We start from the raw sequence: 13,327 nt of genomic DNA on the forward strand, positions 1-13,327 counted from the left end.
AGGTGGAAACAAACAATCACCAACACTACACATTTTGGTACTATTTAAACAGACATCTAAGAAAAGGATGTTTTTGTTTCTTATACAAATGTTAAGGGAAACAGAAAAGAATGTAACAAATGTAGTTTACAATTGCACAGGGTTGCTACCTTTTTTATTAAGAAACACCACCACAATAATTCTGTATAAAACACAAAATGTCATGCAGTTTCCCATCACTAATCTGCTTTCTCGTTACACATTGTCACTGAGATCAATATATATTTAAGTAGCAGATTCCAAAGTGTATGTAAAAGCAATTTAAGTTAAAATTAAGTCATATCTTGGACTTACCTGAGGTCTCAGTTTTGTCCATTGCTACAAAAACTACAAAAAGATTCTCCAGTAAGTACTGTCTGTGATCCACAAATTCTTGTTGGAAATTTTCCATTCTTAGTACTAGGCTCATTTCTAGCAGCACTGGATCATCAGACATAAAACAGCAACTCTGGGGTGACATAAAGAGGTGGGTGGTGGAAAAAAAGAGGAGAAATTTCATAAAATAATCTGAGTAGAATAAATACACTGAATGGATGGTCTCAGCCAATTTCTAATGGACAAATGCCCCCATCACAAAGATGCCAATCACACAGCAGTAATTAGAACTTTTGATGGAATTCTCAGCAGAGGCTGAGGACTCCACAGGCACAGGGAGCAAATTCCCCTCAAACAGGCACTTTGGGGGGGGCAACGTGGAGAAGCCTTCCCTGTCAATGTTGTACCAAACAGAAGACTGCAGTCTTGAAGGCGCATTCCGCAATCACTCGGTTCACACACACACACCTACACAGAAAAGTAAAACCAAAGCATAGCACAGTGGGGTCCTGGTTCTTGACTTGGACTTCTAGGTGCTACAATAATACAAGTAATAAATAATTTAAAAAAACATTAAAATGATTCTAAGTGTTACATTTCAAAAGAATCCCACTTTAGCAGTAGTTTCAACTGGAAGGTCTCACCCTTAGGGACTGTGAAACATTTTCATTTGTAAAATCCTTCACTCTGAATAAGGTGTACTATAAACAGACTAGGGGAATGAATTCCAAAGGCGGGGAACCTCTCAAGTGTGCAACAAAGAGTGTCCAAAGCTCAGGAACGGACAGAAAGAGCCTCCAGCTGATCTTAAATAGCACGGTGAGGTATAAGGTGAGAGAACCAGACTGGACCCCAGACTTTTCTCAGCCTTATGGGATCACCACATTTGGAGTTGCACCCACAAACAAACAGAAACCTGAGCACCACTTAAGAAGCAGGCAGCTGCATTCTGCACTGTCACTTCCAGGTGCACTTCCAGGGTAGCCCTAATTAGAATGTGTTACAGTAGTCAAGTGTGGAGATGAGAATGGAGTGGATGACCATTGCAATGTCTGTAATAAAGAGAAATGGCTGCAGTCTCCTGGCCAACCATAACTGATGAAAGGTGCCATTGACAACCACTGGGAATCCAGAAGAATCAATGGATCTGCTCAGACTGTGAACCAATACTTATTTACTACATAAACATACATAATAAAATGTAATTTAATAACCTGAGGCTTTCACTACCTCTACATCTGTGAAAGGTCTCTCAGTGGAAGATGTGATTTTAGGAAGACTTCCCCACAGAAGACAATTCCCTAAGCAACAGAATTTGTTGTTGTTGTTGTTGTTGTTGTTGAGCAATGAACTTGCATTCCCTTAGTCCTACAGTGTACTAGGGGCCTGATCCAAAGCCCTTTGACGACAGGGCCTGGGCTGTCTAGATAGGAGCTTCTTATTTAACTGTTTTTTGAGTTAGTCAAAAAACGGTGAAAATAATGGTGGGGAGGGCGGGAAATGACTAAAATTTCATTAGTTCAAAACTTTTGCACACCTATATTTATTCTAAAAGGTGCTTTTCTCTGATTTTCTCTTCATCGTATTTAAAAGTACTGATCAGAATATACTTTATATCATGTTAGAGTTTTCCTTTAATGTAAGATATATCACATGGCATCAATGCCAAGGTAGGTACATTTTTATACCTAAAACCCTGGACACTGTCCCTTTAAAATGGAATTAAAATAAAATGTATATCATACCTTATGCTGTTGGCACACATTGTTATGTAAACTGCATTCAAGATGAACTTGTAAGAGACTGGCATTTGTAGTTTCTGCCTAGAAAAGTAAAAATGAAGACAACAGTTCAAAGAGTTTGATTTAACAGATACTATCCAGTCAAATTTGGCCCAAAGTTTACATTTTGTAAGGCCAATAAAAACTATTCCCATTACATTTCTACTGAGATTCCAAAAGATACAGTGTTTTTGCTCCAGAATGTAGGTTTTTGAAAGCCAAGCTTTTACACAAAATCTAACATTTTCATTTGTTTTTAAAAACCACAAATCTAAATCACTGGTTTTAGATACATGCAATATATGCATCCAAACATGGTAGCTGTGAGACGCCCGAGGTGAAAACTGACTATCAATGAATGTGAAGTTGACATCATTTATTTTCATTGTACTAGCTGAAGGAAATGCAAAAAGGCAAACAAACAAGATAGTAAAACACAAATGGCGATTTTGTCAATTCTTTCCATTTTAGTAAAATGTAATCCATGACAGTAGTAACAACAGCAAGGAGAGAAGTCTTATTAAAAAAAATGTTTTTAATTTGATGATTATTTTAGAGTAATATGGCAGCCAACATTCACTGATCAGTGAGGAACTGTATCATTTCCACTACTCACATGTCAAACTATTATTCATCATTATTTTTAAACATCTATACAGCAGCAACATATGATGGAATCTTAAACTCCTACTCAATTTTCTCCTATAATGCCTTTTTTATATACTATAACAGCTTTCTTCCTTGATTTCCCGTATATTTTCTTTGCTGCTTGTAGGATGAAAAACTGCTGCGAGGCCAAATTTGTGGTTAGATTTCCTGGATGCTGTGCAGGCCTCACACCAAAATAAAGAAACAAAATAACACACATTATTTTCTGATGCTTCACCTTCTTTTCTATTTGAAAGAAAAAAAATGGATGTGTTGATTTTGCCAGCTTGTAAAATGTTCATGCAGTAGCACTGTTTAAAGCCAGACATAATACATGCAAACTCTGTGAAAGATTGTTATACATAGTTTGTCATATTAACAATCTGTAATAGTTCTGTCCTTCTCCTCATCAATAACTGTCAATTATGCCAAATTACATGATGGTTTGGGGATTAATTTAAGACCACAGTCAATTTTTCAATTGTGACCTCACTCAGATTTGAATCAAGGTCTCCAGAGGCAACAGGAGCCAGTGTATCTACTAACCTCTTTCCTTCAAAAATACTGAAATAATTCAAAGCCGAAAGAGGCAGAACAGTGAAGGAAATGTTAAAAGGTGTCATAACCTAATGCATATTTTCATCTCTGACAAAGTTTTTGTATAAAAACCTTACAGGAAATCCATTCCATTCTTTGCTCAGGAAGAGACATGCATTTAAAATCCTGAAAGAAACACAATCAGATGCTTTGACGCCTTTTTCTATCAATAAGGTGGTAATGGTTGTTTTATCACACAGTCAATTCTCTAGATGCATAATGTTTCTTTTATAACGTGATGTGTGGCTGCGTAAGAGCACAACAAAAGAAAAAGTCAACATAATTTCTTTGGTATTAATTCAGTTTATATAGCAAATATTGCAGGATCCCACAAGGGGGAGTTCTAACACCGCGAAAGGTTACTAATCACATCATTTAAAAAACAATTTTAAAAAGTTTCTCTTCTAGCACAGCTTTCTTGAGGGATGGGAGACTCAACCAATTCACCTCTTTTTGCAATTTCACCTAACTTCTTCATCCTAATCAAATTATGCTAGTAGATCAAGCACCTGAAAACAATTTGTGCACCATTTATCAACCTTCCACAGATAATTTTGGCAGTGGGCTTATGTGAGCAGACCACTTACAAATCAGCTACTTGGTCTGAGAAACCTTATCCAACTTGGATTTCCGTTCTGAACCTTCCCTGAAGGAACTTTATGTTTTTCACTGGCCTATACATCACTACTTTATGCATTCTTTTTCTTTACTCTGAGTGCTTGGTCAGTTGAGACTCCTTCAGACTTTCTCCAGATAAAGGTCAACTAAATGTAATGCTCGGAATTAAGTTTTTCTATAGTTTTGTTGAACCACTTCTCTCTCTATTTGGAGTAAAGGCTATTCTGTCTCTTCTCAATTTGGCCCTCGTGCTATTTTGGAGGTTTCTCATATCATGTTTCATTTCTCACCTCTCCTCCCCATTATGTATCAAATGTGATTTAAGTTTACCCCAAGCCCTTAAATTAGGTGGTGAGGTGAGCATTCTGAAAGCCCTATATGCTTCGAGAAAATTTCATCTTTAATAAGAGTAGGATTCACAGGGTGATTTATTATTGTTCCAGATTTTTGGTCCTAATGACTTGACCAGTCAACACAGTTTTATTCCCCCCCACTTTTAAATGGAGGATTACTGTACCCCTAAATTGCACTGTCCAGTTTAGATTTTAAACTCCTTAGAACAGAGGATTCCTGCCTTCCTTTTGTTACCCACAAATGCTGGGAGCGCTGTAAATTGCCAATCTGGTGCACCAGTTAACCAATCCCAATCATAATGGTTTTATTTTGAATGTCCCCAATACTGTAATTTGGTATTTTAAAAGACTGAAGCTACTTTAAAAAAAAAAAAAAAGAGAAAGAAAAATTCCAAAACACAGCTGTATTTTATGTTCATCTGCTCTCTACAGCAGTGGTTCTCAAAGTGGGGGGTGGGCTCCCCTGGAGGATGCAAGATGGATCATGGGGAGGCGCAGAGCAGGGGACAGAGCTGGTTCAGCACCACGCTCTCCAGAGACGGAAGCAGCTACCGCCGCTGCCAGACATGCTCCCTGCACTGCTGCTGCCCCCGCTTCCTGCGCTCTTGCCGGTACTTGCTGTGCCCCACTGCCACTGCTCCCCATGTTGCTGCTGCCCTGCTCCCCACACTGTAGGCCTTTTTTTTCTGAAAAAGAGGGTTTGGAGAAAGGGGGGGGGTGGAATTGTTAGGGCCTATAGCGCGGGAAGCGCCCCCGTTTTTTTATGAAAGGGCCCCCTCTTTCAAAAGAAGAAAGGGGGGGTGCAATTCAGGGGAAGGGAGGCACGATTGTTAGACAAAAGTCCATGGGGGAGCTCCATTTAAAAAGAACCACTGCTCAACAGGGATTTTTTTAAATGTACAAAGATAACTTCAGAGAAGAAAAGGGTTCTTCATTTTGCTATGACAGACAATACACACAGCCTGTCAAGTCAAGGTTCTCACATAATTGGTAGAATACATATATCACAGAAGAGAGGACAAAATAAGGAATCTTAGAATCCGTACACTGTCAAAAGTAGAGCTTCCATGAAAAAAAAAAGCTTCACCACCTTTATCTTCATTTCCTGCCTATATAGGGATTCTGTCCTATAACACAGAAAACTGCTACTGCATATGACTCATAGCAGAATGGGAAATTATACAGTGCCCTGTTCTCATAAGAAGCAAAATGAAAATGCAAAAGCCCATAACGAAAAAAACTAGAATGAGTAGAGCCCTGCGCAGATACAAAATTTGGATCCGTATCTGATCCACAATCTGCAAACATGGTGAACAATACATCGGCGGATACAAAGCGGAGTTCCACAGATTTGCAGGGTTCCAGATACAAAATCTGGATCCCATTCATCTGCGATCCGCAAAGAAGGTGAACAATATCTCCATGGATTTGCATGGCTGTAAGAATGAGCACAGTGTGAAAGGAATAACATAACCATTTCAACTCCCTTCACCCATTAACAAATCTACAGTGGCTTCTGTATATATTTAGTATTATACACACACATGCACATACACCGGCAAAACAATTTCAGCTCAACACTTTTTTTTTTTAAATCAGATTCAGAGGGGTAGCCGTGTTAGTCTGTATACAGCAAAAACAACAAGAGTCCTGTAGCACTTTAAAGACTAACAAATTTAATTTCGGCAGGCATAAGCTTTCTGATGAAGTGGGCTGCAGCCCACGAAAGCTTATGCCTACAGAAATTAAATTTGTTAGTCTTTAAAGTGCTACAGGACTCTCATTGTTTTGACCTAGTAGGATACCATTTCAGCCATAAAAATTCAAGGATTCTAGTTCATATTATTACATTATGTTAATTCAGTTTAAAAAAACCCAGCATGGTGGTTCTGAGTAATAATTGTCATCAGTGAAGAGTACACTTTTATCCATCCAACAGAGAAAAGGTCATATCTGGACTATTTTCAAAATATTGTTCAATCACCACCAGACAGGATGTGTGGAGCTTGGGTGTAATTTCCCTCTATGTCCACATCCACCCTAGATAGGGCCTTCATTAGACTGATTCTGCAAACATTTGCACACAGGTGCGTTTGCTGGATCAGGACTGTACTGTTCAAACTCCCTTCTTCCCTGGAGCTTAGCTTTATTAATAAATAAAAACAATAATACACAACAAGCCTTAGCTTCTCCCTGGGTTTGGTAGCAGCTAGGATTTTCCTCCAGGATTTCCTGTCTTAAGTCCCTACTTCCCTATTGCTCAAGAGCTATTCTTTCTTCCCCCCAACCACCATTTTATGTGGTGGTAACAAGCTGTATTAGTCACAATGAGTCGGCAGAATTCCAGCATCTTTTTCCATGGTGCTAACAGGATGGGTGAACAGAAGAGCCCTGCCACCCTGTTACATTCCTTCCCCCCACCCAAGCAAGGCTCAGGACTTGCTTGCGTTTGGTTTCCCCCATTCAACTACATGGGACACAATTTCAGAAGTATTATGTTCCCGCCAGTACTTGCCGCCTGCATGTAGTAATTCCTGTGCCACTGGTCTATCACCTGTTGAGGGCACCCTAGAGGCCAAGAGAGCAGGAAACTGCTACCACTCTTTCCCCAAGGCAAACAGACAAGGTAAGAAGCAAGACGTATCATCCAACAACCAGCTCACTGTCATCTTCTATATGTTTGTACAGCGCCAACCACAATGGGGTCCTGAGGCAGTCGCATGGACACAGGTGACCCAAACAGGTTCTGCCATCTGTAGCGGCTTAGTTGTGACTAAACTCTTCTGCATGAACATGGGGACACAGCCGGAGTTCATGAGACTGGACGCTGTCTCTCCTAACTGCACAACCACTAAACATCACCTGGGAATCCAGGACCCTATGACTACAGCCAGACCACAGTCTATATTAGGAGAATGGAAATTGCTCTTTTGAGAAACGGAGATGCCTGTTTTTAATAAAAATGGCCTTCAAAATAAAAAATAATTAAAAAAGAGAAACACAAACAACATGTGACACATAAGCAGAACTGTCCACGTTTCATTTTTCAAAAAATTTAAGTAGTGTCCGCACGCTTTAGAGGTAGGTCAGATTCTTAGTCTATTGACCTTGACATTATCCCTTAAGGTTGTGGCACCAAACCAGGAAATTCACAGCTGAGACACACACTCCCCTAATCTCATGCTTTTGTGCCTTTAAAAAGAAATACAAAAGACTGATCGTGCAGTTAAGTGGACGTGATCAGTTTGTTTTAAATGTTTTTTGTGTATGAATGTACAATTGCGAACTTACGTACACGTACATTTACCCGTACAATCATACACAGAACATATACTCATAAAATCATTTGCTCTTCCTCCCACAACTTCTATCCTTCAAATATCAACCAGGATGACTAGCCAGGAGTGATACAATCAGTACAGCTAATTTCAGAGGCTTGCATTCTTCACTAAAGGTCTCATCCAGAGCTCTTTGTAGGCAATGGGAAGACACCCATTGATTTCAATGGGCTCTGGATCAGCTCTAAAGGTGGGAGATTTAAAAGAGGGTGTCATGCTCCCCTGTGGTTGACAGCTATCTGTGGAGACAATCATTTTCTAGGATATAAAATCCCAAAAAACATGTGTCCATATCATGGGCAGATCTTAACTATTTACCTCTGACAGGTATTTGAGGGGTCAGTCTTCCCCCCCCCCCTTTGGCAATATTTGTATAGCTTGTCATACCAATAAAGGTTCACTGAATTTAATTTTGCTCACAGTCTAGAGCAGGGCAGTGATATGATTCTAGACCTCTCCAGGATATTACAGAGATGTCAGCCTTAGTTAGCAAAACTTCCACAATATAGAACAAAACATTTGCAACTGTTACTATGTATGAAGACAAGACAGACTCCAGAACACTCTGGTGGCACAAAAGCACTGTTCTGCACTGCCATGCAAGAGAGTAATGTTACAGTGCAAATACAAACTTCCACTCCCCAGAGTAATGAAACAGAGAAGAGGTTTCCTCATTATAGAGTAAGAAAGATGCTCGTTGCTCCCAAAAACCTTTAAACAGAGGAATACGGACAGTAATGAGGAGGAAGAGAAAAAAACAAAAAATTCACCAGCCAGCTACCGAGAGATGAAGCTGAACAGTGTTAAAAAACATCCAAAACAAAGCAGTGAAAAAGCAGCTGAATCTTGCCTAATTCATAACAAGTGATTGAGATTAATGTCTTTCTTCTTTGCAAGAATATGTGAGAGAATGAACATTAGAGAAAAAATAGGAAAGCAAAGGGGCTTGGCATACTATTTCAGGAGGAGAAAACCTTTGACCAAATATACACACACAGAGACCAACAATTAGATCTGACAAAGGAGGAGGAGTCAGTCCGAAGCAGGAAAAATTAAAATGAGGCATCACCTGGGCATCCTACCGAGAACATGTTTAAACATCAGTTTCAATTTCATGCATTTTAGAACCCACAACCCCCCACCCCCTAAGGTGGGTCAGCTAACACTATACATCCTCTGCTCTGTGACTTCCAAGATGTTCTTTAACAAAACTAGGGAAGACTAGAACTCATATTCCTTATATTTCTAAAGTGATAAACGGAAAGAAACCTTTACAGGGCACAAGCTCAGTTTTTTAAAATAATCCTCTGCAGATCACCTTTAAGCCTACCTGCTATTTATATGGACTATGACAGTAGAACTCCTTGTATGGGGCAATCTACCTTCCATTTAGAACCACCTCATACACAATACCATCACTACAGAGGAAGAAATTTACTCACTTATTTCCTACTAGAAATTCATAAAACAAACATAAAAGACACCATCGTCAATATAATAACATGCAGCTCTTATGCTGTGATTTCATCAACAGATCTCAAAGCTTTACAAAGGAGGGCTGAATCATTATCCTCATTTTACAGATGGGGAAACTGAGGCATAGACCGGCAAAGTGACTTGTTCAAGGTCACACAGGAGGCTAGCACAAGAGCAAGGAACAGAACTCAGTCTTCTGAGCCCCTCTTTAGTGCTCTGTTCAGCAGGCCGCAGCATCTCACGACACCGCTTCTCAACACTACAAGAAAAGTCAGCCATTTATTTAATCCTGAACCAAATAGGTGCCCTTTCCCCTGCTAAAGTAACTTACATCAGCCTCCATATATAGGAACAATAGGACTATATACTCTTCCCATCTGGTCTCTCAAACATCTCCAACTGGCTTTCTCTCTAGTGAACTGCACACTAGTTTCCTTAACCATTTGGTTATACCACACATTTCCATACCTGCACATTTACATAGCCTGAAAGAATTCCTAAGGAAGAAGAAGCTGTAAAGTCTCAGATTATCTTGGGGCTTGTTAGAACAGTTTAAACTGTTTATACTGCTTTGACACCTTAGCTACTGTGAAACTCCAAAAAACTCCCTAAGAAACACATACACAGTGTGTAGATCCGGCACAGGTGACAGGGCCGGGAGGGGGGAGAGGGGGATGTGCGGAGGCGGCGGGCTGATGTGCAAAATGCAATAATATAATAAACCCAAGAGAGCATATGCAAAATACAGAAGAAAAGTCACATTTTTAAACAAGAGAAGGGCTTGAGGCACTGGTTTTTTTGTATTAAAAATACAGGTTTACTTTAAAATAGAGAATAAAATGTAGTTAAAAAAAAAAAGCAAAACTTTATTCATGCCCCAGCTGTCATGCCTCTTCCCCAGGAACCTGCTGCTCCCTTTCTTCCTTCCACCCACCCTGCCTACAGGTTTCTGCTGACTCTCCTTTCCACACTCCTCCCTGGGAGTCTCCTTCTCCCTCAGTGGCTGCTGTGTCTCTTAACAGCTACTCCCATTCCCCTTTCTTTGGAACTGGATTAAGCTAAACCAGCAAAAGGTATTCTTATTCCAGAATAAGAGTATCTACACGTGGAGTTATTCTGGAATAGCTGTTCTACTTTAAATTCATTCCCCATCTTATTCTGGATCACCTGTCATGTACACAAGCTCTAAAGTAAGAAACTAAGGAGCCTGACTCTCCAATGCCTTGAACCTGGTGTAATCATCAAAGCAAGTGCAGTGTGTGTATAAACTGTCACCATTCTGATATGGCATTTTATTCCCACTTTGTATACACACGATTTACACAAGGTTCAAGACAGTGGCAAATAGGCCAATAACTTTTTTAAACCTGCATGGGTTTATTTCATATATTATTAACATGCAAAAAAAGTCACCTTTAAATTAATAATTGTTCTGGGGAACTTTCATCCCAATTGTAGGCACCATGGTTAAAAAAAGTTTAATTAAGCTGTGAACAAATATATGTAAGAATATAAACAACTGTTCATGCTGTTTTTTTAAATTTAAACTTTACCCTCCCTACTGTGTTGTAATTTCTACCATAATAGCACTGTGCCACTGCACAGAAACCAGACAATGAGACTGACTATTAAGAGAAAGTGAGACTGACCAGTAAGATTCACCATCATACAAAGTGAAATGCAAAAACCTAAAAAGCCAATTTACAAATTTAAGACAATTTTTGAAAAAATTAATTCATTTGTTAGTAACCCAAGTAAAAAAAATGTAACATATGGTTTTTATTTGCATACCTGAAAATAAAAATGTAAGTTGCTTTATTTCTAAGTTTATTAATGTTGGGTTTTTTTTTAAAAATGCACACTGTACCAGTTTTTGTGAAATCTGGATGTTTTGGATATGTGGAAGTAGTAAACAGGCATTCACTAGCTCCTTGTTAGAATCTTCTGGAGAGGTTCCCATAGATCCCATTCCAAACACCTGTTGTAAAACAGTACATTATAATCCAACATTTGATATTTAGGTAATTATCGCATATCATGAAATTTCATTTTGCTAATAAGATTCCAAGAAATCAACTAGTTTTTAAAAATTACATTTTATAAACAAAAGGTAATGCAGCATTAAAATGCAGAGAGTTCCACTCTAAAAATTACCTATAAGCCCCTTTTTACATTCATTCATTCATGCAGACACTTATGTATCTATAATAAAAGGGCATCCATCAAAGTAACATTTGAGTGTCTCCAAACAATTTTTTAAAAATAGCAAATTCTGTCTTTTAGACAGTTGTAAAGAAGTTACTAACCTTCCGTAACTGTTGCTCTTCGAGATGTGCTGCTCATGTCCATTGCAATGGAGGTGTGTGCTCACCCTGAGCACCACTGCCAGAGATTTTTTCCCTTGGTGGTGTCCGTTGGGTCAGCACTGGGGCCCCCTGGGACTGCACTCTCATAACGCCAGTATAAAGGACCCAGCCATCCCACTGCCCCCTCAGATCCTTCTTGTTGGCTAACTCCGACAGAGGGGCAGGCGGGAAGAGTATGGGAACAGACAAGAGCAACACAGCTCAAAGAACAACAGTTATGAAAGGTTAGCAACCATTTTTTCTTCTTCGAGTGCTTGCTTATGTCCATTCCAATGTAGGTGACTCCCAAGCAGTTGCCCACGTTGGAGGGTTGGGAGCTTATTGACATGCTGATTGTAGTACCGCTCGTCCAAATCCCGCATCTTCTCTGGCTTGCTGGGTAATGGCAGAGTGGGATGCAAAAGTGCGAAATGACAATCACGTTGCCACTCTACAGACGTCCTGGATAGGAACTTGCGCTAAAAATGCTGCCGAAGATGCTTGAGCCCTTGTAGAATGCACCGTCAGGACAGAAAGAGCGGGGACCTTTGCCAGGTTGTTGCAGGAAGTGATCCATGATGAAATTCTCTGGGCCGAGACTGGAAAGGGCCTTTCATTCTGTCTGCAATGGCTACAAAAAGCGGAATAAATTTTCAGAAAGATTTAGTCCTTTCTATAAAAAGCTAATGCACATCTAACATCCAGCAAATGGAGTGTCTGTTCCTCCCTGTTGGTATGTGGCTTCCGACAGCAGACCCGTAAGAAAACATCCTGGTTACTATGGAATTGCGAAAGCCACCTTTGGAAGGAAGGCTGAATGTGGTCACAACTGAACTTTGTCTTTGAAAAAGACTGTATAAGGTGGTTCTGATGTAAGGGCTTGGATATCCGAGACCCTTCTGGCAGAGGTAACGACCACCAGGAAGGTCACTTTCCAAGTTTGGTAGAGCAGACAGCATGATGCCAGCCATTCAAATGGTGGTCCTGTTAGCCTAGCCAACACCAAGTTGAGGTCCTAGGGAGGGAGGGACTGCCATACCTGGAGGTATGACCTATCCAGGCCCTTGAGAAAATGACTACAGATAGAGCTCGAGAAAACAGAGCAGCCATTCACCCATGGGTGAAAAGCCAAGACTGCGGCTAGATAAACCTTAATAGATTATAACGTTAGGTCTTACGGTTTCAAGTGGAGCAAGTAGTCTAGAATGAAAGGTAGTGATGACTGTGTAGGTGAAACTCTTTTCTGCATGGACCAGATTGAGAATCTTTTCCACTTTGCCAGGTAAGTGGCTCTAGTGGACTGTTTTCTGCTCCCTAAAAGCGCCTCATGAATCGGCCATGAGCACTCTAGCTCTGCAGGGTTCAGCCATGGAGCTTCCAGGCCATAAAATGAAGGGACTCGGGGTTTGGATGACGTAGACGGCTGTGGTTCTGGAAGATCAGATCTGGAAACAGAGGCAGGCATTTCCACTGAGCGGTCCAGGAGGTTGGTGAACCAGTGCTGACATGACCAGGCCAGGGCTAGCAGGATAAGCCACGTCCAGTTCCTTCTGACCTTCAGCAGAACCTTGTGTATGAGAATGATATGAGGGAACGCATAGAAGAGATTGTCTGTCCAAGGGAGGAGAAAAGCATCCGTGTGTATCCGTGAGCAAGCCTGTGCTGTGACTCAGGAAGAAGCAGAACTGAAGACACTTCCTGTTGTGCTTCATTGCAAACAGATCTATCTGGGGAGTCCCTCATTTCTGGAACATGCCTTTCAGGACATCTGGACAGGTGGACCACTCACGGTGGTTGGAGAAGGATCTGCCGAGATG

General features: G+C 40.4%; 1 protein-coding gene across 2 annotated transcripts in view; it reads right to left on the bottom strand.

Moving 5' to 3' along the window:
• TMEM131L (transmembrane 131 like) overlaps positions 1-13,327 on the bottom strand; it is a 116,749-nt gene that overhangs the window by 45,446 nt on the left and 57,976 nt on the right. The window contains exons 7-9 of one of the 2 annotated variants that reach the window (XM_067551868.1): positions 11,033-11,143; positions 2,100-2,177; positions 334-487 (exon numbers count right to left, since the gene is read on the bottom strand). In XM_067551868.1, coding sequence (XP_067407969.1) covers positions 334-487; positions 2,100-2,177; positions 11,033-11,143 — 343 coding nt within the window. Of the gene's footprint in view, positions 1-333; positions 488-2,099; positions 2,178-2,751; positions 3,359-11,032; positions 11,144-13,327 lie in introns of those variants that run through there. The other variant, XM_067551869.1, reaches the window with a different exon arrangement.

Source organism: Emydura macquarii, unplaced genomic scaffold, assembly GCF_026122565.2.
Source record: "Emydura macquarii macquarii isolate MOO-44397 ecotype Brisbane River unplaced genomic scaffold, CSIRO-AGI_Emac_v2 contig_1363, whole genome shotgun sequence".
In the NCBI taxonomy this organism is placed as follows: Eukaryota; Metazoa; Chordata; order Testudines; family Chelidae; genus Emydura; species Emydura macquarii.